We start from the raw sequence: 21,021 nt of genomic DNA, 5'->3' as shown, positions 1-21,021 counted from the left end.
GATGATGTCACTAATGATATGATCTATATCTCCATCAGGTCATTTCTGCACCATCTGCAAGACGTGCTACAACACCAATGATCAACACACACAGATGATTCAGTGCTCGCAGTGCAGCCACTGGATCCATTACACATGTGAAGGACTTTCGGGTGAGTAACTCCAAAATGATACTGAGTTTTATATTCCAAACACCAATTCATTTCTTGTTAATTAGATAACTACCAGGTTATGTTGCAGTATAAAAAGCATAGTTTCTTATGTATAATGAAACATCCATTGTAATGTAAAATAATAGAGTTTAGAGTTCATGCCTTAACTTCAACTACAGCTTAATTATTTGAAGACCGAAATTAATATTAAATCTGCATAATTATCAACTCTGAAATGTGTCTGTTTGTTATTGCAGATGAGCTGGTCGGGTTGCTGTCGAGCCAAACGGAGAAAGTGATTTTTAGCTGTTCGCCCTGCAGCGAGCAGCAGGCTGGAGGCAGCAGCTTGAAGATGGAGCTGCAGGGGAGGCTGGTGGACGGACTGGAGGAGGTGCTCACTGACCTCCTCTCTCACAACACCACACAGCACCTCCTTAAGTGCAAAATGGTAAGAGCTTATCTGCTGGACTTTGCCTGTTTTCTTTAGTCATCATCATTCTCAATTGTTCTCAGATTTATTTTTATTAAGCTAAAAGTCTTACACTTTCTTAAACAGAACAAGCACTGTCTTAAAAGATAATACCCCAAGATTCTGATACTTGCTTACATGCTCTTTCCTTCCCCTAACATTTCTCCGATTTTTTGTTGCAAGTGTGTTATTTTTTTTAAATATCTGCCAGATTGTCGAATTTGTCCTCTCATTATCCTGTTGTTTCTGTGTTTCAGTGTCGGGAAACAAACAACACACAACTTATCAGGGAACAGCAACCAGTGTGTGATCTACAAGCCATGGAAAACAAGTTTAAAGTGGGTGGATACACCTCAATGGTGAGTATATTCTTCCTGCAGTCAGAAGTAAATAAAAGAAGCAATGAAATTTCAGTTTTCGGATGTCTACTGTTAGATGCTCATGATTGAAGCCCTTTCTTTCTTTTCTTTGTCTTGCTCCTTCAGAAATCTTTCCATGGGGATGTTGTCTCTGTGATGAGGAAGGCGCTGAATGAGGAGGAGCTTCTCCCCGAGGAACGGAGACCGACCAGTCAGGCCAGGGACCGCTATGTCAAAGTAAGCTTTCCTCATAAATCTCCCACGGTATTGGCTTATTTTTAGAGATTAACGTTTCAGAAATTTCCACTAAAAATCGACTTATTTTCTTGAGTTTCTGCCTTGTTTTATTTCCTTTTCCACGTTAACATCACAAGGAGGGTACATATCTTATATCTTTGTCTATTCACTTCGCTATCGGTGGTGGTAGTTTCTCCATTTCTTTGTGTAGGGGAATCCTTTCCATACCATATTCTAGTATCTGCTTTCATGCTATCAGCCAGCAAAACCTTGACCCAGTACTTCTTTCAGTACCGTTTCCTCTGTCAGATTACTGAGATAGTCACTTTTAACTTCCTCTGGTTAACAGGCTGTCATTAAATTATTAGACTATGAAAATAAGAAGAAAAGACACCCTTCCCTCATTATTCAACTTTGATCTCACTTTAATTCTGTTTTTCTTGCAGGTCGTTGAGCAGATGTTCAGTTGGTTTCCTGCTAGATATCTGAAAAATTGGATCTTATCACCTGAAGAATTACCGAGGTAATTACCAAGTAAAGTTGACACATTATTCCCTTTTTAAATAAAAAGGATACAACTAATATACCTTTTTTTATTATCTGTTAACTTGCAGACTATGTTCACCTAGTCCAAAACCCACAAGAAATTGGTTTGATATTTAATAAATACACTTCTCTTTGTAGTGGCATGCTCCCTGAAGCGGTCCTTCCTCCATCTAAGGAGCACAGCTATGCGCAGTGGATGGAAAGGACATACCAGTCCAAAGAGCCCAGGGGCCCACAGGCGGGGAAGACTGAGTCTGTGGTTTCCTCCGTCACGACACAGCGGTTTGGTGTACCGCACAGCCGCACTCTGTATTCACACGGTATGAAAACTATTGTACCCTGTACTGTCTCATGTACTGTATATGCTGAGAAATGTATCGTATTGAGAACCTTTTGACATCCAACTGTTGTTCATTTATGATAGGGAAGTATCATCTTTACAGGATTCACACATGCAATAGACAAAAAGGTTCTTTCTTTGTCTTATTTCTGTAGTATCTGAAAAGTCAAGAGCTTAACCATAAAGGAGTCAAAGAGCATGAACACTTTTTTACCCTATTAACATAATGAGATAAGTTATAAGCATTTCTGAAAATATTGAAACCAAAGGTAAGTAAGAATGTTTTTCATATAATTAAACACTGGTTTTGTATTTGTTTCCTCTTTAACGTCCTCAATTTTTAAGAATAATTGTATTTCTCGTCATATCAAGTAGATGATTACGTGGCCCGTAACAAATCTTTGAATCTGTACTTAGTTTTGCTTTCTCGGGTAAAAAGTATAAACAGTATGATACAGCATGTTCTTTTGGTCCTCTTTTTCACAGGTGTTAAGGCTGATCTTGATAGTAACACCACTGGAGACATGAGGCAGTGTGCCCTGTGCCAACAAAATGGAGATTATCCTCCCAGGGTGAGTTTGACTGCAACTAATACATATTTTCATCACAAATCATTTACAGTTTATTTCCTAGATTTACTGTTTAGGCTACTCTCTCTGCTGCTTATTTATTAACATGAATTTATTTCCCTCCTGACAGGATGCAGGACGTCTGCTGTACTTGGGACAGAATGAGTGGGCTCACATAAACTGCTGCCTCTGGTCTGCAGAGGTGTATGAGGATAACTGTGCTCTGTTACAAGTGCACAGCGCTGTCTCAAGAGGGCGCCACCTGGTAAGATATTACCTTGAACTAAAGTGACTGTTTTTTCGATCTAGAAAGTTATTTTGTCCCTCTAGCTCTAAATGTTTTAGGACCGGCACATAGCTAAGCAAAAACCTCCGTGAAACATGTTATCATTTTTTGTTAATAAAACATTATTTTTGTCCTTGATTCTCCAGCGTTGTGATCGTTGTGGGCAGTCAGGAGCCACGGTGGGCTGCTGTCTCTCCACCTGCCAGAGTAATTTCCACTTCATGTGCGCACGTGCCCAGCACTGTGTGTTTCAGCTGGACAGGAAGATGTTCTGCTTCAAACACAGAGATCTTGTCAGTGTGAAGGTATACACATAAACCACCCCTAAGTTTCTCTTACATTTGTTTTTTAGTTTTTAAACAGTAGTGGAAGATGAACTACAGTCTACAGTGTAGACCCTGTAAGAGGTAAAAATGCATGCACTCAAGATTAGTAAAATAGTATCAAAGGTGAAATAAATAACAAAGAAGAAGGGCCAATTTACGTTTTTAAAAATATATTGATTTCATTGGTAGGGATGGGACAATATAGCATTTTGTCACCGGTTGGTATAAAAACAACTCGGGCTAAGATGCTTGTGTTAAATTTCACATTATTGGTTATAATCCTGAATATTTGCAAACGGGTGACATGGAAAAGCTGTGTAGAAATGGAATAGTAATAAATCGAGTGTTTAAAAAGAAAATACAGAAATCATCACGTAAGAAAGAACAGACTCACACAAAGTGCAAGTATGTATGGATGTGTATTGATTTGTGGTTTATCATTCTCTCTTAGACGGTGTCTGGGAAAGGGTTTGAAGTCGCTCGGCGGGTATACGTGGACTTTGATGGGATCAATCTCAGAAGAAAGTTCCTCACAGGCCTGGAGCCAGAAACCATAAACATGACCATAGGTGAGATTATTTTGTATACTGTCTGCGGTTGATTTGAGCCACTTGTGTCTCAATAAGGAGAGGAAATAAGACAGACTTCCCTCAGTTTGCTTAAACATACAATTTCTCCTTTCTTCCAGGCTCTCTGCAGATCCAGAAACTTGGTGTTTTATCAGAGCTGTCGTCAAATGGGAGGATGCTGTATCCCATCGGCTATCAGTAAGTGCTCTCGTTCAACTCAGAACTGGTAAACTAACTGGTAGATCTCTCATTGTGTTGGTGACTAAAAACTAGAGATGCACTGATTGTCGTATTTCAAGTTTCTAACGCATTTACTCTTAAACAAGTTAAGAAGATCCAAACCTGAACCAATTTCCAGGACCATCTGCCACTTGTACTCAAACCATGTCAAACTAAGTGTGCTTGAAAAATATTATATCACTTGAATCTTTAAAATGTCAGTTTAACTTGCTGTGTTACTGACTATATGTGCTGCTGTGAGTGTGATGTACAACCATCCTGCTGCATGTGTGTTCACTGGCAAAAGAATGAGATGTATTGGATTGTATATTTATTGTTCTAAAAAAGACTTTATTTATTTATGTAAATATGTTCTTCTTCCCTTTCTTCTCCAGATGTTCCCGGCTGTACTGGAGCACTGTGGACCCCCGCAGACGCTGCAAGTACACATGTAAAGTGACAGAAGTTAGCACACCTCTGCCTGGTGAGGAACAAGACCCACGGTGGGACCAGGAAGAGAATCACACCACAATCCACAACCCCAACCACCACAGAGGTCAGCAGGAACTTATAATTTCATATTGAACGACAGACTGACTGAAGCTAACTGTATTGTTTATTGCATTAAGTCTTTGTGTTGCAATGCTCATAGCAGAGGATAAACTATTCCGGTTGCACGCTGCTTCTGTTTGGTTGACCCTTTTTCTTCCCTGCTAGATATGGAGTCCCCGGAGTGTTTAAGCACTTCATCCAATCCATTGAAGCCCACTACTCCATCACCAAACTCCAAACAGCACAACACACCTGGGTCCAAAAGTCCTGGTTACACACAGACCAGGAAACCAGCAGGAGGATCATCTCGACCTCTTCCATCTCCAGGTAAAATAGTTGGGTTAATATGTTTTGATTTAATCCTGAGGTAGACCTCCCTTTTGCCTTCTCTTCACTCTTTGTTGTTTGATGCCTTCAGGGTCCGCTCTTCCCAAACCGCATCACATCCTTACATTGAGGGACCTGGAGGACACCCGTCGGCCTCGCAGGCTCTCATCAAGAAGCCGCTGTAGTTCCTCGCCAACAGACAGCGACCCGTCTGTGCCGATGACCCTCCGTTCTGGTGGCACCATCCACTCCAGGTGTGCTCTGTTCAGTTCCCCTACGAGGACATCCAATTTAGGAGCAACGTCTCCTCCTCTGTCACGACAAAACTCAGCATCACCAGTCTGGAGCTCCCCGCCCCGATCCAACTCCAGCATTACTGCAGGACTGTCTCCTCTGCAAGGAGCCATCACTCACTCCCCCAGAGGGAGGCAGAACTTTAAAATCACCACACCCATTTCTTCAGAGGTTCCCCAGGACTTCCTAGCGTCGTCTGAGGCAGAAGACGCAGCGGTGGCCACAACCAACGGGATCTCACTAGCGCCTGATAACCTTGAGGAGGAGGTAGCCCACCTGATGGCCCAGGAGCTGCCGTACACGGTGTTCGACACGGACACAGAGGTAGCAGTGGCTTCCATGCTGAACGCTAAGCTCGACTTTGACGAGGCTCTGCTAACTGAGAACGTGGGCCTTCACTGTGTAGCACAGGGCGGGAGGGAAGAGGTGGAAAACATAGGGCAGGATGTGCAGATGCAAGAAGACAACCGGGAGAATGACTCGGAAGTTGAAGACTCGAGCCATTACTTTAAATTTTCCCGCACAGTGGTGTGTGATGCAGCTAGCAGCTCGGATGCCTCAGCACAGCTCACTTCCACACAGTCCATCTCCCAGTTAGATGGAGCGGACGGAGGGTCGGAGAGCGATGAAAGCGATGCGGTCGATGTCGAAGCTCAGGAGGACACAGAAAGACAACATGAAGTGAGTAAGATCCACAGCTCACATAATACACCGACTAAGCAGCTGACAGTCACCCTTCAGAGGTTGGATTCCATCTACAGCATGCCAAAGTCCAGCCATGAGCTGGAGGTACATGAAAGTACTCCACCGTGTGACATTCTCGAAACAAGTTATGAAAACGACGATATGTCAGTTCAGGAGGAAGAAGTCCCGATGAGCTTTGAAATGCCAACACCTCCAGAGGATCTGTTTCTGGATTCCACCACAGGCCATTTTATTTCTTCTGAAGGTGGCTCTGCTCTGTGCACGAATAACATTGAAGTCGGCCTCAAAGAAGACAGCACCTCATCGGTCGACCCCGTTGAAGGGTTTAAAGATGATTTGAAAGACCCTGACTACTTCCCGGATCGTGCTGAGGGTCAGAAGCGTAAAACCCAAAAGTTGCCCACGTTGCCGATGAAGGCCATCATCGTGAAGACAAAATCTCCACCATCGAACCTCAAACGCTTGTCGCCGAAACCTTGTCTTCCACAGCAGCGCAACTTCAAAGTGATGTTGCCACCTCGGCCTGTACAGATCGTAAACAATGCTTCCTCCGCTGCTGTCACTGTTTCTCGCACAGTCACCTCCCCCATCGTGATCAATGGTTTGAACTTACCAATTCAGGCCGCGGCCACACAGGGCAGAACCATCGCCATTCGCTTGGACAACCCGACAGGAAGTCAGCAGCAGGTTGCCATTCAGAATCAAGCCGCAACCACAAGCTCGCCGGCTCCCGCCCCTCAGGTCCTGTTAGTCAACCGACAGGGTCAGATTCTGATCAAAGACCCGAGGTCCAACACTTATCAGACCCTCAGCACAAACTCTCCTGCCTACAATAAAATAAGCCAGATTGCTAAGATTCTCCACAGCGGGAATGCTTTGCAGCGCTCTGTCCCTCGCGTTGTAATAAAGCCGCGTTCCAGCGTCTCAGCCACAAACGCCCCCTCCGCCAGCAACAACACCACAACTACAGAGAAAAAAATCATCGTCAGAGTGATGCCTATGAAAAGCGCCGGCGCTGTAGTAGCCACGACCCCAGTGACCTTGCAGACGACCCCTGAAGCACGTTTCTCTAGCATCAAAGCAAGCACAGCCCAGGCTATCATCGACAGAGCCATGGCCACACACCGAGACGAGCCAAAGACTACCCCCATCATCCTCAGTAAAACTTGCTGGCCAAAGACCAAACATCAAAAGGCCTTGCCGTTTCAGGCTTCAGAGGTCTCCCATCAGTCCCCAGCTGCACCTCCAGAATCCCCCCACAGTTTACTAAATGAACCAGATTTAAACCTGCAACCAGCACATGCCTCGTCATCACGACAGCAGGTGAGAGTCAAGAGAGTGTCGACGGTGTTCGACCGACCCTCCAATAAGAAATCCAAGATGGACTTTTTGAGGGATCCCTCAAGTGATCTGGATCAAGTAAATGAAGCCAGGTATTTTGATTTGATTCCTCTCTGCAATGCATGTTTAAGTTACTACCTCTGATAACTATTAAAAAGGATTGGGAATAGATCTTTTTTTTCTTATTACCAATGTCATTCGATTCTCCTTTGGATCTAATCCTAAAAATTAAAATCCTGAATTTCAGCCTTAATGCCCAAAGCTATTTTATTAAATCTGATATCTGAACCTATTGTTAGTTAATACCTAACAACATTTAAAAATGCTATGTTAAATAACAATGCTGCTTTTCTTAAAAGGATATAACTTTGACTGTTAAACCCGTTTTAAACTGACTGATAAACAATATGCTAAATTACATTTGAATGAATCACAGTACTCCTCTACAACAAGGAACAAGCTTGAACAAGACATTTCCAGCAGTGTAGATGCAGCGTTTGACATTATAAGCAAAAAGATGACGGCATCAATAAAACTAGAATTTCAATCAATCGTAGATCGTCTTTGTCTCAAGTCTCAGGAATAAGTCATCAAAATCCCTCTTGATTTCTTCCATTAGACCAAGTGGTGTGAGGATGAAAGCTCCATCAATGAAGGACATCCTTGATATGGATCAGGAACAAATGTCACATAAGCCTGAGCAGTTAAGGATTACCGCTCCACCTCCTCCTCCTACACCCTCCAGGTTAGTTCATCTTAAAGGATCTCTAAAAAGAGCCTCATAATGGTGCTATAAACAAACGAAAATGGAGTAATGATTAACTTATCTATGTTTTTGGTATTTCTTGACAAATTGGCTCATTTTTTAATATATGGTAATTCATTTTTGAAGTATTTAATTTGAATTATCTTTTACTTAAATGTTTGTCCTTTCTGTTCAGGCACCCTCGGGTTGAGAGTCCGCCCTCACCTGCACATACCAACAGTCACATTCAGAGTAAAACACACAAGTGGGTCGGCGCTCACCATGCAGACCTCTCTGAATGGGGCCCCTATACAGGTTTGCAACTAAACATTATGTTCAATTGTTTAAAACATTCAGAGACTAAACGCGTGGCACTGTGGCAGTTTGAGAGGTGTTCTTAATTTGCCACACATTATGTATCTCTTAATACTGACTTTAATACTATGGAAAAGGTACCAATGCTTTCTGGAAATGTAACACCTTTTTGTGACTACTTTTTAACCTGTACAGGTTTTAGCTCAGAGGAAGATGCACCTGCACCCACACACAGAAAGAGGACGTACATGAACCAGCCCCACCTGCGCTTCGAAATCACCAGTGATGATGGCTTCTGTGTGAAGGCTAACAGCATAGAGGGTAATGGCTGCTTGTATTTTGTCCTGAGCACTAAATATGTTAACAAAGCTAACATGGTAGCTGAGGTATAATCTTCTAGGTGTGTTGTGCTTGAGACACTGTTTTGGAGCTGGTGTCATTGAACCCCTGGAGTGAAGATAATTTACATTCCAGCAGATGGCGCTATGCTGCAATTGCTTTAATCCCTTTTAGTTTTATCGCATGCAGCCAGGTCTTGAGTAATTAAATAATAAATATCCTAAACTGGCTGCCTTTTAACCAAGCATTTCAGCTTAGGTCCAATGTTTTCTTCTGGGTGTATTGGTGAAACAGTACTTAAGATGATTACCAAATAAAACGATTGTGAACATTTCAACACTCTTCTTAACTATATTCAAACTAAAACTACTGTTAATCTTAGCATGGATTAAAGCATTTGAGACGAGAGCGAAATTGTCAGCTTGTGTACAGCGTTGTCCTCACACCCTCTTATCTCCTCCCTCAGTGGCCTGGCGTGCAGTGATTGACGGCGTCCTTGAAGCCCGGGCAGGCTTCCACCTGAAGCAGCTGCCTCTGGGCGGGATGAGCGGGCCGCGGGTGCTCGGTGTCGTTCACGATGCCGTCATCTTCCTCCTGGAGCAGCTGCATGGTGCCGCAAACTGCAAACGCCATCGCTTCCGTTTCCACTGCTGCGATAACATCGAGGAAGAGCTTCCTCTAAATCCAAGCGGCTGCGCTCGCACTGAAATCCACACAAGGTACCGTTTTTTCACAACTGGATTTATTTTTAAGAGCTACTCTGTTTAAGGGGTGCACTTCAAATGTTGTTGCTTGGTTATTTTGTGTGTTCTTCTTAGTCAGTGAATTAAATGCACCTCAAAATAATTCTATTTTTTCCGTATAATCAGGAAAGCGACTTTTGATATGTTCAACTTCCTGGCATCGCAGCACAGAGGGCTCGATGTCATTGTGGGCCCCTTTGATGAGGAGGAGGATGAATTTCCACTTAAATCTTCCAGGTAAGAGGATTACGTTTGAGGCACTTTATGATTCAAGCTTATAAAATCTTAACTTGAACAGCGTTATGAACAGTATTATTCCACATGGTAATTTATCTGACTGTGTCCATGGTGATGTCATCCTTTGTGTGTTTCACTCCCACAGGCGAGCCACCAGCAGTGAGCTTCCCATGGCAATGAGATTCAGACACCTGGAAAAAATTTCCAAAGAAGCAGTGGGAGTTTACAGGTAAAATGAGAGGAAGTGCACACAATTTCATTAAAGTCCAAAACTTCTTTTGTGATCAAACGCATTTACCCGAGTACTGATCTTGAATCCTCTCTTAGGTCTGAAATTCATGGTCGCGGTCTTTTCTGCAAAAGAAACATCGAGGCTGGCGAGATGGTGATCGAGTACGCTGGCAACGTCATTCGCTCCGTGCTGACTGATAAGCGGGAGAAATATTATGACAGCAAGGTTAGAAAACACAATAGGCACTCTTATATCGCATTATGTGTTTCAAATATTCCCTTTAAAATTGCCTGGCACTTACAGCATATTAGCATGCAAAATGTCAAAAGCAACATACATGGAATCTCAAACTTTTAATGTACATAATAAACAGCTAGCTTTCTGAAAATGTGGTCTGAAAAAACGGAAAATAGTAATTGAGATTTTTAAACAGCAAAATGTGTCCGAAACCTGATCAGAGCCCAGAAAATGTTGCTATCCGACCCTCGACCACTCACACTAACATAATCTAGAATGATGGATTGCTCTACAGATGTTTAATGTACTGAAAATGTGAAAATAGTGATGGTTTATTCCCCCTCCCTCAGGGAATCGGCTGTTACATGTTCCGCATCGACGACTTCGACGTGGTGGACGCAACGATGCAAGGCAACGCCGCTCGCTTCATCAACCACTCGTGCGAGCCCAACTGCTACTCTCGCGTCATCAACGTGGACGGGCGCAAGCACATCGTCATCTTCGCCCTGAGGAAAATCTACCGGGGCGAGGAACTCACCTACGACTACAAGTTCCCCATCGAGGACGAGAACAGCAAGCTGCACTGCAACTGCTCGACGAGGCGCTGCCGTCGCTTCCTGAACTAGTACAACACACACTCTCACACACCGCACAAATAGCCGTCTTGTTAAATGCACTTGAACTCAGGAGGCCGACTGATGAAGGCGACTGTCGAGACGTAGCCATGAGAGGGAATTCTCTGATACACAGATCTGCTTTGCTTTGATGGAAACATAATTTATAGACTGATGGAGGACCTTTCTGTCACATGAACTGCTGTGAACCAGATTAGAGCCATATGTTTCTGATGAATAATATTTATGTCGATGCTAGAGTGTTGGTCTGTGAGAAAGTGCAGTTAAACTAACGAAAAGTTCACCTTTTGGGGGGGGACTTTTGTACTGTTTCACCATCTCATACAACACATTCTTACTTTCTTACATTGAATTTGTCAGGAGCCTCTGCTAGAAGGCAATTGTTACCGGCTACAAACAGTGCAAGCTGAGATTGCAGCTACTACTGTCTGTGGTGATGCTGGTATATCGGTAAATACAAGGTCACTAAGGAGGATGAGGAGAATTTATTCAGCACCTTACATTGACACAACCTTCTCCGGCAGCACTGGTGTCACAGCAGGCGGAACAATTTTTACTTTGGATTAAAACAAACGCATCCATCTCCAGACAACCCGAGCACACTGTAGTGCAGCTGCGTTTTAACTTCATTCTGGATAACATAAGGTGCTGGGGACATTTAACCCAAAAGGTAGTTTTAATATAGTAACTTAAACCCCTTTTTGCCCCCTGAGTTGAAATTCCCTGTTTTTATTTGTGACTGCAGAAATGCTGTGACCGAAATGCTTTTATCCCGCCATTGCTGTCTGTTCTTTATCTGTTAATTTTGTACTGTTTGTGTATTTAAGGTCTATAAGGGAGAGTTCCTTGGTGCAGCCAAGGTTCAAACTGAATATAATGATCGTGCGCCGCACAGTCCCTTATACATCTTTTTGTATTTTTGTATATTTGAACAATAAATGTATATTCAACAAGCTGATGGAAATAAATGTTTGAGCTTTTAACTTTCTATTTGTAAGTCGAGGCTGAAGTTGAGAACTGAAGCCATTGCTGAGTAAATAAAAGTTTAAGCTACGTTTTACATCCTCTTGTGTCTCACAGTTGTACTACCTCAAAGATATCATGAAGCAAGATTTAATTAATTTGACACCACATTGGGAAATAAAAGATTCCTTATTGTTCAGTTACTAATCATTACTGCTTAATAGTATGAAAACAAATAATATCAATGCTATTTCTTGCTTTTATGCCTGCGATTTACCCCTTTGTGCAGCTGAATTTAGCTTCTGGATTTAGATGGATTTGAGACAGTTTAGTTAAAAGGCTGAATGCTGTGGAAATATGTTTTCTTTTTTTAAGGATTATTTATCTACACGCAAAGCTTTGTTGCTCAATTGGCTTAGTATGGATCCTTGCCTGTACAAAGTTGTATAAAGAATTTCTAAACCTGTTAAATATTTTTTTACCTTCACTTCCTTTTTTAATTTATGTTCAATAAAAATTGCAAATGTTAACATGTGCCTTCGATTTGCCAATGATTTTAAATAATTAAGAATACAATGTTAACTGAGATACTTTAGTGAACATGTACTGTATAAATATCCATCTACATTTTGAATGTGACTTTTTACATTTATGGTATTGTTTGTGTTATTCTTTTTTTCCTGATTGCGTAACCAAAAAATCTACAGATCAGTGACAAACTAAGTAAAATTATAAAAACAAGAAAAGGTGTTAGTGTGTTCATCTCCAGCTGCTTTTTCAATTCCTTGGAAAATGTGAAAGCCTCTCAAATCTGCTGACAGTTTCAAAGTCTAATGTTTGTTTTATATCTGGTGAATGTGAATTCTTAAATAGCTGAATTATTTTCATGTTTAAAAAACAATTTAGTGTCCTCTTTTGTCCTTTTTGTGAGTGTTTTTGAAAGGGCCCCTTGTGTGTTTTTTGAGGGTTTTCCTTTCCTGCAGTGTGTTGTATAGTTTTTATGCATGTAAATGGTCTGCAAAGGCCAAAATCCCGAAGTTCACGCCAGATTCTCTGGGTTCTGGTTTCCGACAGAGGGTGGAAGGAGGTGCTGTAAACATGTCACAATAGAGGCACAAATCAGAAATATAAACCTGAAAAGTAGCGTAATACTGCCCCTTTAATTTGTCATCTATCTGTATGCACAAGTACACTGTCCCTTTTTTCCAGTGTTGCTGTAGTTTTGGAAAGAAAGTCTTATCAGCTTTGAGTGGATCACTGATAAACCTTTGAATTTTCCTAGAGCGAACTGCTGAGTAGGGAGCAGCAGCACCTGCTCAACTGCTGTCTCACATATTATTGACAGTTAAGAAATGGGACATCAGTTCAGTGCACACCAGCATCTACAACTGGACTCCTCTCCTGCTATGATTCTCAAAAGTACAGAAATATTGTTTAACATGATAAAATCCTTTCATTTAAAAAGAAGTTTCATATAAATTAAGCTCAATGATCATGATCTATGTATAGCTTTATATCTGTAATATTTCATCGTTTTTTTAACTTGACTAACAAATATATAACTCTGTACCTAGTAAAGAACTGACTATTTGAAATGTCTCTTTTAATGTTGAGTTCCCTATGCTTGGTTTTTCACTTCTATTCATGCTGCTGCCGACCTTAGCCAGGTCTCCTTTGAACACAGAAAAACATATATTCATGAGTGAGTCCCTTCTGCTTAACTCAGTAAAATGCACATAAAACATTAAAATACATAATTTCTGAACACATAACATGTTTGCTTTGAAACAGAGTTGGAGTTTCATCTATTAGTTTGAATGTCATTCAAGGTCTTTTTGTTGGCTGCAGCCATATGGCTCTTTCCCAGAACAGTTTTGCATTGTACCTTCCCGACCTTGAGAAATCTGTAAACATAAAGAGCAGGAGGCGTATATAAAGAGTTACAGGCTGAACTTTTTCTGACATTCAAAAGATAAGTCACCATGAAGGCCCTGATATTCCTTGCCTTGCTTGGAGCAGCGTGTAAGAGACTTAGCAATTATTATATTTTATTTGTCCTGTTTTGATAAATAAATACTTATGCACTACAGGACCTTATAGCTTAAAACGATATGTTTAACTTATTAATGGCTTTGTTTCTATTTTATTCATGCTAATACATTGTGATTTCATTTGATGTGCTGTTTCAGTTGCTGCTGAGGATGAGAAGGTTGTCGGCGGGTACGAGTGTACCAGAAACTCGGTTCCCTACCAGGTGTCTCTGAATGCTGGATACCACTTCTGCGGCGGATCCCTCATTTCCAGCCAGTGGGTGGTGTCTGCTGCTCACTGCTACAAGTCGTAAGTACAGGAAGCCACAACTTTTCCCACCCTTAAAACAGAGCCTGAAATTATACTTTTCCCCATATGGCAGATTCTTTCTTGTAACCTCAATTAAAAACAAAATCTTAAATAAGGTAATCATGAATCATAATGTCCCCCTGCATAAAAATAGAAAAGTTGTGCGTTTTTTCTATTCTATTCTGTTTTCCCCTTCTCTACCATGATAGCAAGCTAGACACTTGAGTACAGGTAACCCTTTGTAGTCACAGTCAGTCGAAAACTTTATATATGTAAAATAAGATAAGATTTTATTTTTGGAAAAGCAATTTTTTGACATTCATCATTTAACATAGGTATTACTGCAAGTAGATTTGCATGTAAAACCAACATGTTTCAGTATTTTGATAACCATTTTACAGCTTTATTTATTTAGAATTTACCTTTAGAAAAACTACAAAAAGGGAAAGCAGATGTCGATTGAGTCTGACCTCAAGGTTTTTTCTACTCAGTCCACTTGGTGCAAAGCTGTGGAAAAAAATCTTTGGAATTTGAAGGAAGACCTACCTTCCCAAAATATTCACTTCATATATTATTCCATCCGTTAATCAACAGTAAGTGGCTCTGAATTAAGCCATTTCCTTTCAACACACTTCTTGAGTGCTGCTAGAAATCTTTGTTAAAGTTTATCATTGATAATCTACCCTTTAAATGAGATCCCACCCATGTATGTGACGCCAAATACATTATATATTTAATACATTTGAAATATTTATTGACTTAACTTTCACGACCACCAGTCGTATCCAGGTCCGCCTTGGCGAGCACAACATCGCTTCAAACGAGGGTACGGAGCAGTGGATTGATGGAGTAAAGATGATCAAGCACCCACAGTACAACAGCTACAACCTGGACAATGACATCATGCTGATCAAACTGAGCCGCCCCGCCACCCTCAACAGCAACGTCCAGACCGTGGCCCTGCCCACCCGCTGCCCCCAGGCCGATGAGAACTGCATGGTGTCCGGCTGGGGCAACTTGTCCGCCAATGGAAGTAAGTGATGATTCATGCACAGGATTATTTACAGAGTTAACCAACTGTATAACAAAATACATGTTATTATGATCAGTCACTAAGAAAACATATGTTGTGCAAATTGTTTTTGATTATTGATTAAAGGAGTCACATATAGGACTCGCATATGTAAACTGCTCCCGGAAAAAAATAAGAGACCATTCTTAAATCTTTAACTACATGTATAGCAACCATTCCAGTGTCTCTTGAATACCAACACAGAGAGAAATGATCAGTAGTTTATATAATACAATAAAACATTTTTTTAAAGCTTAACACAAAGACATGTCTATAAATAATAAAACCAGAGAAAATGATAATGCTGAAGTGGTCTCTTAATTTTTTCCGCGGCTTTATATATTTTTTTATTTTGCTCTGTTCCAATCTTAATTCCAGTTTAATACAAATTTGACAGCAATTAAAACATTTTGGGGAGCTTTATTGCCCAATTTAAAACATTGTTAAAACCTCATCCCAAAGTAATCAAGTATATTGAAGGATTCATTTTCTAAATTATTAACTTTTTCATTTAAGTCATTTTACTTCACTCATAATATAGTTATCCTTAATATACATATTCAAAGTAGTATTTAAATATGATCAGATACAGTCACAAAGACAATTTTTCCGCTCCACAGACAACTTCCCTGACAGGCTGCAGTGTCTGAGGCAGCCCATCATTGATGACAGGATCTGCAAGAACGCCTACCCCCACCTTCTCACAGACAACATGCTTTGCTCCGGATTCATGAGCGGAGGTGCCAGCAGCTGCCAAGTGAGTCGGACTAAACCACAGTGAACACACAGGGGGTCAGGATGTGCAGGAGTGTGCATTTCTTCCTGCAGTACAAAAACACACGATAACACTTAGCACTATAGCACTTATTTCACTGATAATTTAGTTGATATACTCCTTCAATGCAAATGCTCCATGAATCCACTCTAAAATCCTTTAATTATAGAACAGATATGTTTTCAGTGTACCCATTTTTTATTCACACCACTGCCACTGCTGTGTCTGGATTGTTGACTGCAGGAAGATGATGCAACAGTATTGCAAGAGACATTTTAAATCACTGGACATCCTCCTTTTTTATTCTTTTCTAGGAATACATCATATAGTTTTTTCTTCAGCCGAGACCGATATTTACATGCTTCTCAGGCATATACTGATTAAATAACCGATCATTTAAAACCGTTTTGCATTATAGAGCAAACGTGTTTCAACAGACTTTTATTCATGGGCTTCTTATAATACTTGGGAGTATGACTGGAAAATACAAATTGATATTACTTTTATTTCTACACGGTCTTAAATGTAACCTTTTTTTTAAACTGAAGAAACATAGCCTGAGTTACAAAGCCTACCATGTATCGTGTTTGTACTATTACAGTAACATTTAAACCCCTGTCTTCTTCTGCTTGTGTTGCAGGGAGACTCTGGTGGTCCTCTGGTGTGTAACGGTCAGCTGCAGGGAGTCGTGTCCTGGGGTTATGACTGCGCCATGCAGGGACATCCCAGCGTGTATGCCCGAGTGTGCCGCTACAATGGATGGATCAGCAGCACCATGTCCAACAACTAAACACACAATCGCCCATACATCCACATCCAAGCTGATATTCTATCACCATACTCCATGTTCATACTCATATTATTTGAAAAGTGCTTTGTATTTTTTTTATTGATAAACATCTTATGAATCAAATGTTCAGGCAATATTCAAAAGAATCGCACAAATAATAATTAAAATCAGCATTCACCACATCAGTTTTGTTTCATAATGAGTTATTGTCAAACAATATAAACGTGCTTTGTATTTTAAGTTATTGTTGACTTATTCTGTGCTGTCAGAAGGCCACTGCTGCCTTGAAATGCTTAATGAAACCGTAATTTTTTGCAGAACAGCAAAGTATAATAGTTAATTTACCCTTGTTGTACTATAGACACATGCATGTCTACAAACAGATTTTTGCGCTCTGGGCAATGGAGATATGTGAGACAAGAAATTTGAGTATATAGGAAGTAAGGCATAACTGCATATTATTTGTCTTTGCATGCGTTCCTTAGATAGTTTATAAATGTAGCTGTTTCTTGTTTGCTGAGGCAAACTCAACATACAGATGAACAGACGGAGCAGAGAGGAGTGCCATGCAGCCATATTAAACAGGAAAGCATGCGCATGGGCCATAACTATATTTAGGGATGGCAAGACAGTATATGTAACTTAATCACATAAGTACCAGCATAAGGCATATATTTCGCTTAATCATAATTATAATAGTTACAATCAAAAAATAGATCCTCTGATTATAATTGTACAGTTTTTAAAGCACATTATATAGACATGCATGTTCTGTACATACAGTATATATAAAATATCCTGTCATAATAGAAATGCTGAAAAACATTTCATTCATTTAGTTTAGGCTGGATCTTATCAATATTCCCATTGTTGATTAATTTAAAAAAATGTATTTGTTTAACTTTTAAGTCTCTAAAATGAAGGAAAAGACACATTCTGTCATCCAGTTATTATTTCTGAACAATTTGAAAGGCAACTTCTTGACATTAGAAATGCTGGGATATACCAATTTCCAACATTCATATTCAGTGAAACAATTCATTAATTTACTAATCGTTTCAGCTGTGGCAGCAGATGATTTGTTGCAAGTGAAAACACCAGCAGTGTGACCAACCTGTTCTAGTGTAAAACCAGTTGTCATCGCAGGGAGCCAGCTCTTTGTGCCTGGCAAGCTTCAGTGTCAACCCATTCTGGGACCTTCAGTTTGCCAACACCGAAAAACCTATTATCAATTAATTTGATGAACCAACTGACTCGACCGTTTTCTCAAACAACATAAGGCACAGAAAAATGGGATTCATTGAACGCATATGTATGGAATTTATCACTGTGCAGGGATGGACTCTGAGCTGTCTGAGGGGCAGGGCCGAATAAATAAATAAATAAAAGGGCAAAGGCTGCATGCAGTTTTCTCTAGAGGAAAGTCCTGATATAGAGCATTTTATTTACTGTGTATTGCTACTTTTACTCAAGTTATTATTCTAAGTACTTCTTGCACCACCATTTCCATCACATTTTTAAACAGAAGCATTTAATTAATTTGATACAGATAAATTAACAGGGAAAAAGATTTAGGATATGGTTTCCTTGATTAAAAGTTGAATGTATTTCACTAGTTCTAAATATGACTACACTTACAGCTGTAAAGAAATCAGACAGAATGCATTTACTTTTGGCTAAATTTGCTGCAGACTCTGGCGCAGTCTTTCTCCTCCTGTCACATTATCTACAGTATATCCTGTATGCCAGGGATGATTGACGTGTGCCATGTTGCCTGTAGCCAGGTCCTTTTCACCTCTTCTGGGAGTCTGTGACATTTAGCAGGCTCTGAAGGAAACTGCAGTGCGAAGTTTCTGCTGCAGCATCCCTGCTGACTCCCAGGCTGTTACTGATTTCTCACATACATTGTAGCCTACATACAATATTTTCTAACCACATTTGCTTTTTTATTCTTTTCACATTGCCCTCGGCAGACCCAATACACTTTACACATTATCCAATTCCATTCCATCAAGTGCATCTTTTCAAATACGTGACAATACTCCAATAATAAATGCAAACACTAGGCTGTAGTAGGCTACATCAGGGAGGACGGTATTAAGAAAGGAAATGTATTCAAGTACACAACTATCTGCAGGAACATTTGACTAGAATCACACTGACCAACTTCTCTGATCATGAGAAATAGTTTTGACCAACAATCGGGCAAATGTCCTATTTTGTGGCGTGTTAAATATGATTTCTTTAATATTTATACAAAGTATATGAAAAGTCATAGGCTACCTGGGATGTACAGTATGGTATGCTCAATATTATGTTTTACTTTTTAGGTGTGTATCTCTGAAGGTTGTGTGATCCCCCCCCTTTGGTCCAGATATTATACAAAATATTGAAAAGTACACTTAATTTTATTTATTCCATTTTATTTTAGAGGGAAAAAGTCACCTCGACTAAGCTTCTAATTTGTTGGCCCTTTTTGTCGGAATTTGCATACAGCCAGTGTGATTGGACAGATGGATATATCAGTCATGTCCTGTTGTTTCTTCATTTCTGAGAGGTGAGCTGAAAGAACCTTCACAAACTCCTGCTGGTTAACATCTCCGTGACACAGTAAAGGCAGATTGGTAAGTGTAAAATGTGATTTAAACTTTTATCATAGTGGCTTTTAAGGGCTACGCTACGCCGTTGCACCCGTTGGAATGGTTGGAACTCTTTGCTAGTTAGCTACTAGCTAAAGTAGCCAGAATAGTGACCTGTTAGCTTACGTTAGCGGCTGGATGGTGAGGCGGGAGGGAGAGAGCCTTCCCGCTTTAAATGAATGATAGCCTAAAATGACCTCCATAGCAGCTCCAAATTCCTGCTAACCCTGCCTTTTAACCGAAATAACTCCACCACTAACGGTAATATAAGGTGCATATTTAATATGCGTACCCTGCCTCGAGTTTGTGCAAAATAGATGTTTAAACAATGTTAATTGAGCTTCTTCACCGTGATGATGATGCTGCATGTGTGAGCTATGAGCTATTCCCATTGAATCCCAGCAGAGGGTAGTGTCGTTGTGGCACCCATTTCACATAATCTCTGGCCCATTTCTCTGTTAAAACAGACCCTACGAAGAAATGTGCGGCAGTCAGTTTACAAGGAGAATACTACTCCGTAGGAAAACAACACCAGTGGATGGTAAGACAAGTTTTACTGTGGCTTCTTTAGTTTAGTTTTTTGGCTACCTGCAGTATAACTGCTGCTTTAACTTGACTTGTATGTGCTGCTTAGAGTGCTTTTGTATCAAAGAAAATGTCTATTATGATACATTTTGAAAGGATGACCATGGATGGTGGTCATGCCATCTTTTTGTTGTGTCCCAAGGTGATTGCTGTCCTTGAAAATAATACAGTATGCAGTGACTTCTATGAGAGTGTTGTCAATAAAGTATATCATACCTGGCAAAAATGTAGGTAGGCCTATGTCTCAAGACAGAAAATAGATTAACCTTCAAAACTAAGGTGACATAAATGTTCAGTATCCCTCATGACCTGCCATGACCGGCCTTTTTCTCCTTTGGTCTCATCTGATAAGATAGTCAAATTAATTAAATCATCTCAAAGCATCATTCATGCCACTCTCGCTCAAAATCTGAAGGCAACGTGTGAACTCAATTAAAATTGGCAAAAAATAACTGCAAAATAAGTTTATTTCTAGATCACTTGTTTCAAAAGCCTCTCAAGGTCACAGTATGCAAGTTTTACTCAGTTATTTACTGTATAATATGCCAACCTTCATCCCAACGGGTATTGTTATTTATTCTGACATGTAGCCACGTAGAGTAGTGAAATATAGAAGGTAAAACATTTTTTTGTAACCAGCAAATGCAAACCTGACAATGTTAATTGTTATCATAATTATAATGTTCTAATTTTCTATGAATTTAGTGTTAAATAAAAAAGAATATGATCTGAGCCAAGTCTGACGTGTGCATGTTAAAATTGCAGGCTTGCGCTGAAAAGTAGTGACTTGCCAAATAAAAACAATCAATTCATTGTGTACTTTTTGTAATCTTTGGTGAAAATACCAAACATTAGCTTGTAACAGCTTCCTAAATGTGTGGGTTTTTCTCCCCGTCTTATTTGATTGTAAATTGAATCCCTTTAAGGTTTTAATTATCAATTCAAAAACATAAGCCGACTGAAGGCATTCCTTTTTGTCTCTGGTAGCTTGAGATAAGACTCTTTCATTATTTGTGACATTTTTGGACTGAATGATTCATCAAGAAAATAAAAGTAGGATTAATTAATAATGAACATCCAATC

At 40.2% G+C, this 21,021-nt stretch overlaps 2 protein-coding genes across 4 annotated transcripts in view; both read left to right on the top strand.

Annotated features, from left to right (window-relative positions):
- The window catches only part of LOC134874859 (histone-lysine N-methyltransferase 2B-like), a 32,530-nt gene extending 20,263 nt beyond the window's left edge, over positions 1-12,267 (top strand). For all 3 annotated transcript variants that reach the window (XM_063899091.1, XM_063899089.1, XM_063899090.1), the window contains 22 exons: positions 39-152; positions 410-600; positions 879-980; positions 1,107-1,217; positions 1,664-1,740; positions 1,902-2,083; positions 2,590-2,675; positions 2,803-2,937; positions 3,105-3,263; positions 3,736-3,853; positions 3,973-4,051; positions 4,468-4,628; positions 4,790-4,951; positions 5,043-7,383; positions 7,911-8,036; positions 8,233-8,351; positions 8,547-8,672; positions 9,157-9,409; positions 9,560-9,670; positions 9,816-9,899; positions 9,998-10,127; positions 10,490-12,267. In XM_063899091.1, the coding sequence (XP_063755161.1) occupies positions 39-152; positions 410-600; positions 879-980; positions 1,107-1,217; positions 1,664-1,740; positions 1,902-2,083; positions 2,590-2,675; positions 2,803-2,937; positions 3,105-3,263; positions 3,736-3,853; positions 3,973-4,051; positions 4,468-4,628; positions 4,790-4,951; positions 5,043-7,383; positions 7,911-8,036; positions 8,233-8,351; positions 8,547-8,672; positions 9,157-9,409; positions 9,560-9,670; positions 9,816-9,899; positions 9,998-10,127; positions 10,490-10,765 (5,243 nt within the window). In that variant the 3' untranslated portion in view covers positions 10,766-12,267. The remainder of the gene's footprint in view (positions 1-38; positions 153-409; positions 601-878; positions 981-1,106; positions 1,218-1,663; positions 1,741-1,901; positions 2,084-2,589; positions 2,676-2,802; positions 2,938-3,104; positions 3,264-3,735; positions 3,854-3,972; positions 4,052-4,467; positions 4,629-4,789; positions 4,952-5,042; positions 7,384-7,910; positions 8,037-8,232; positions 8,352-8,546; positions 8,673-9,156; positions 9,410-9,559; positions 9,671-9,815; positions 9,900-9,997; positions 10,128-10,489) is intronic.
- Positions 12,268-13,670: 1,403 nt separating this feature from the next.
- LOC134875343 (trypsin-3-like) lies at positions 13,671-16,899 on the top strand. Its single transcript, XM_063899889.1, has 5 exons — positions 13,671-13,759; positions 13,927-14,077; positions 14,857-15,110; positions 15,770-15,906; positions 16,565-16,899. The coding sequence occupies exons 1-5, from the start codon at positions 13,720-13,722 to the stop codon at positions 16,712-16,714; spliced, it is 732 nt and encodes a 243-aa protein (XP_063755959.1). The 5' UTR covers positions 13,671-13,719; the 3' UTR covers positions 16,715-16,899.
- The last annotated feature ends 4,122 nt before the right edge of the window (positions 16,900-21,021 follow it).

The sequence above is a fragment of the Eleginops maclovinus genome, chromosome 13 (genome assembly GCF_036324505.1).
Source record: "Eleginops maclovinus isolate JMC-PN-2008 ecotype Puerto Natales chromosome 13, JC_Emac_rtc_rv5, whole genome shotgun sequence".
Taxonomy (NCBI): Eukaryota; Metazoa; Chordata; class Actinopteri; order Perciformes; family Eleginopidae; genus Eleginops; species Eleginops maclovinus.
This window is presented reverse-complemented; position numbering and strand designations above follow the sequence as displayed.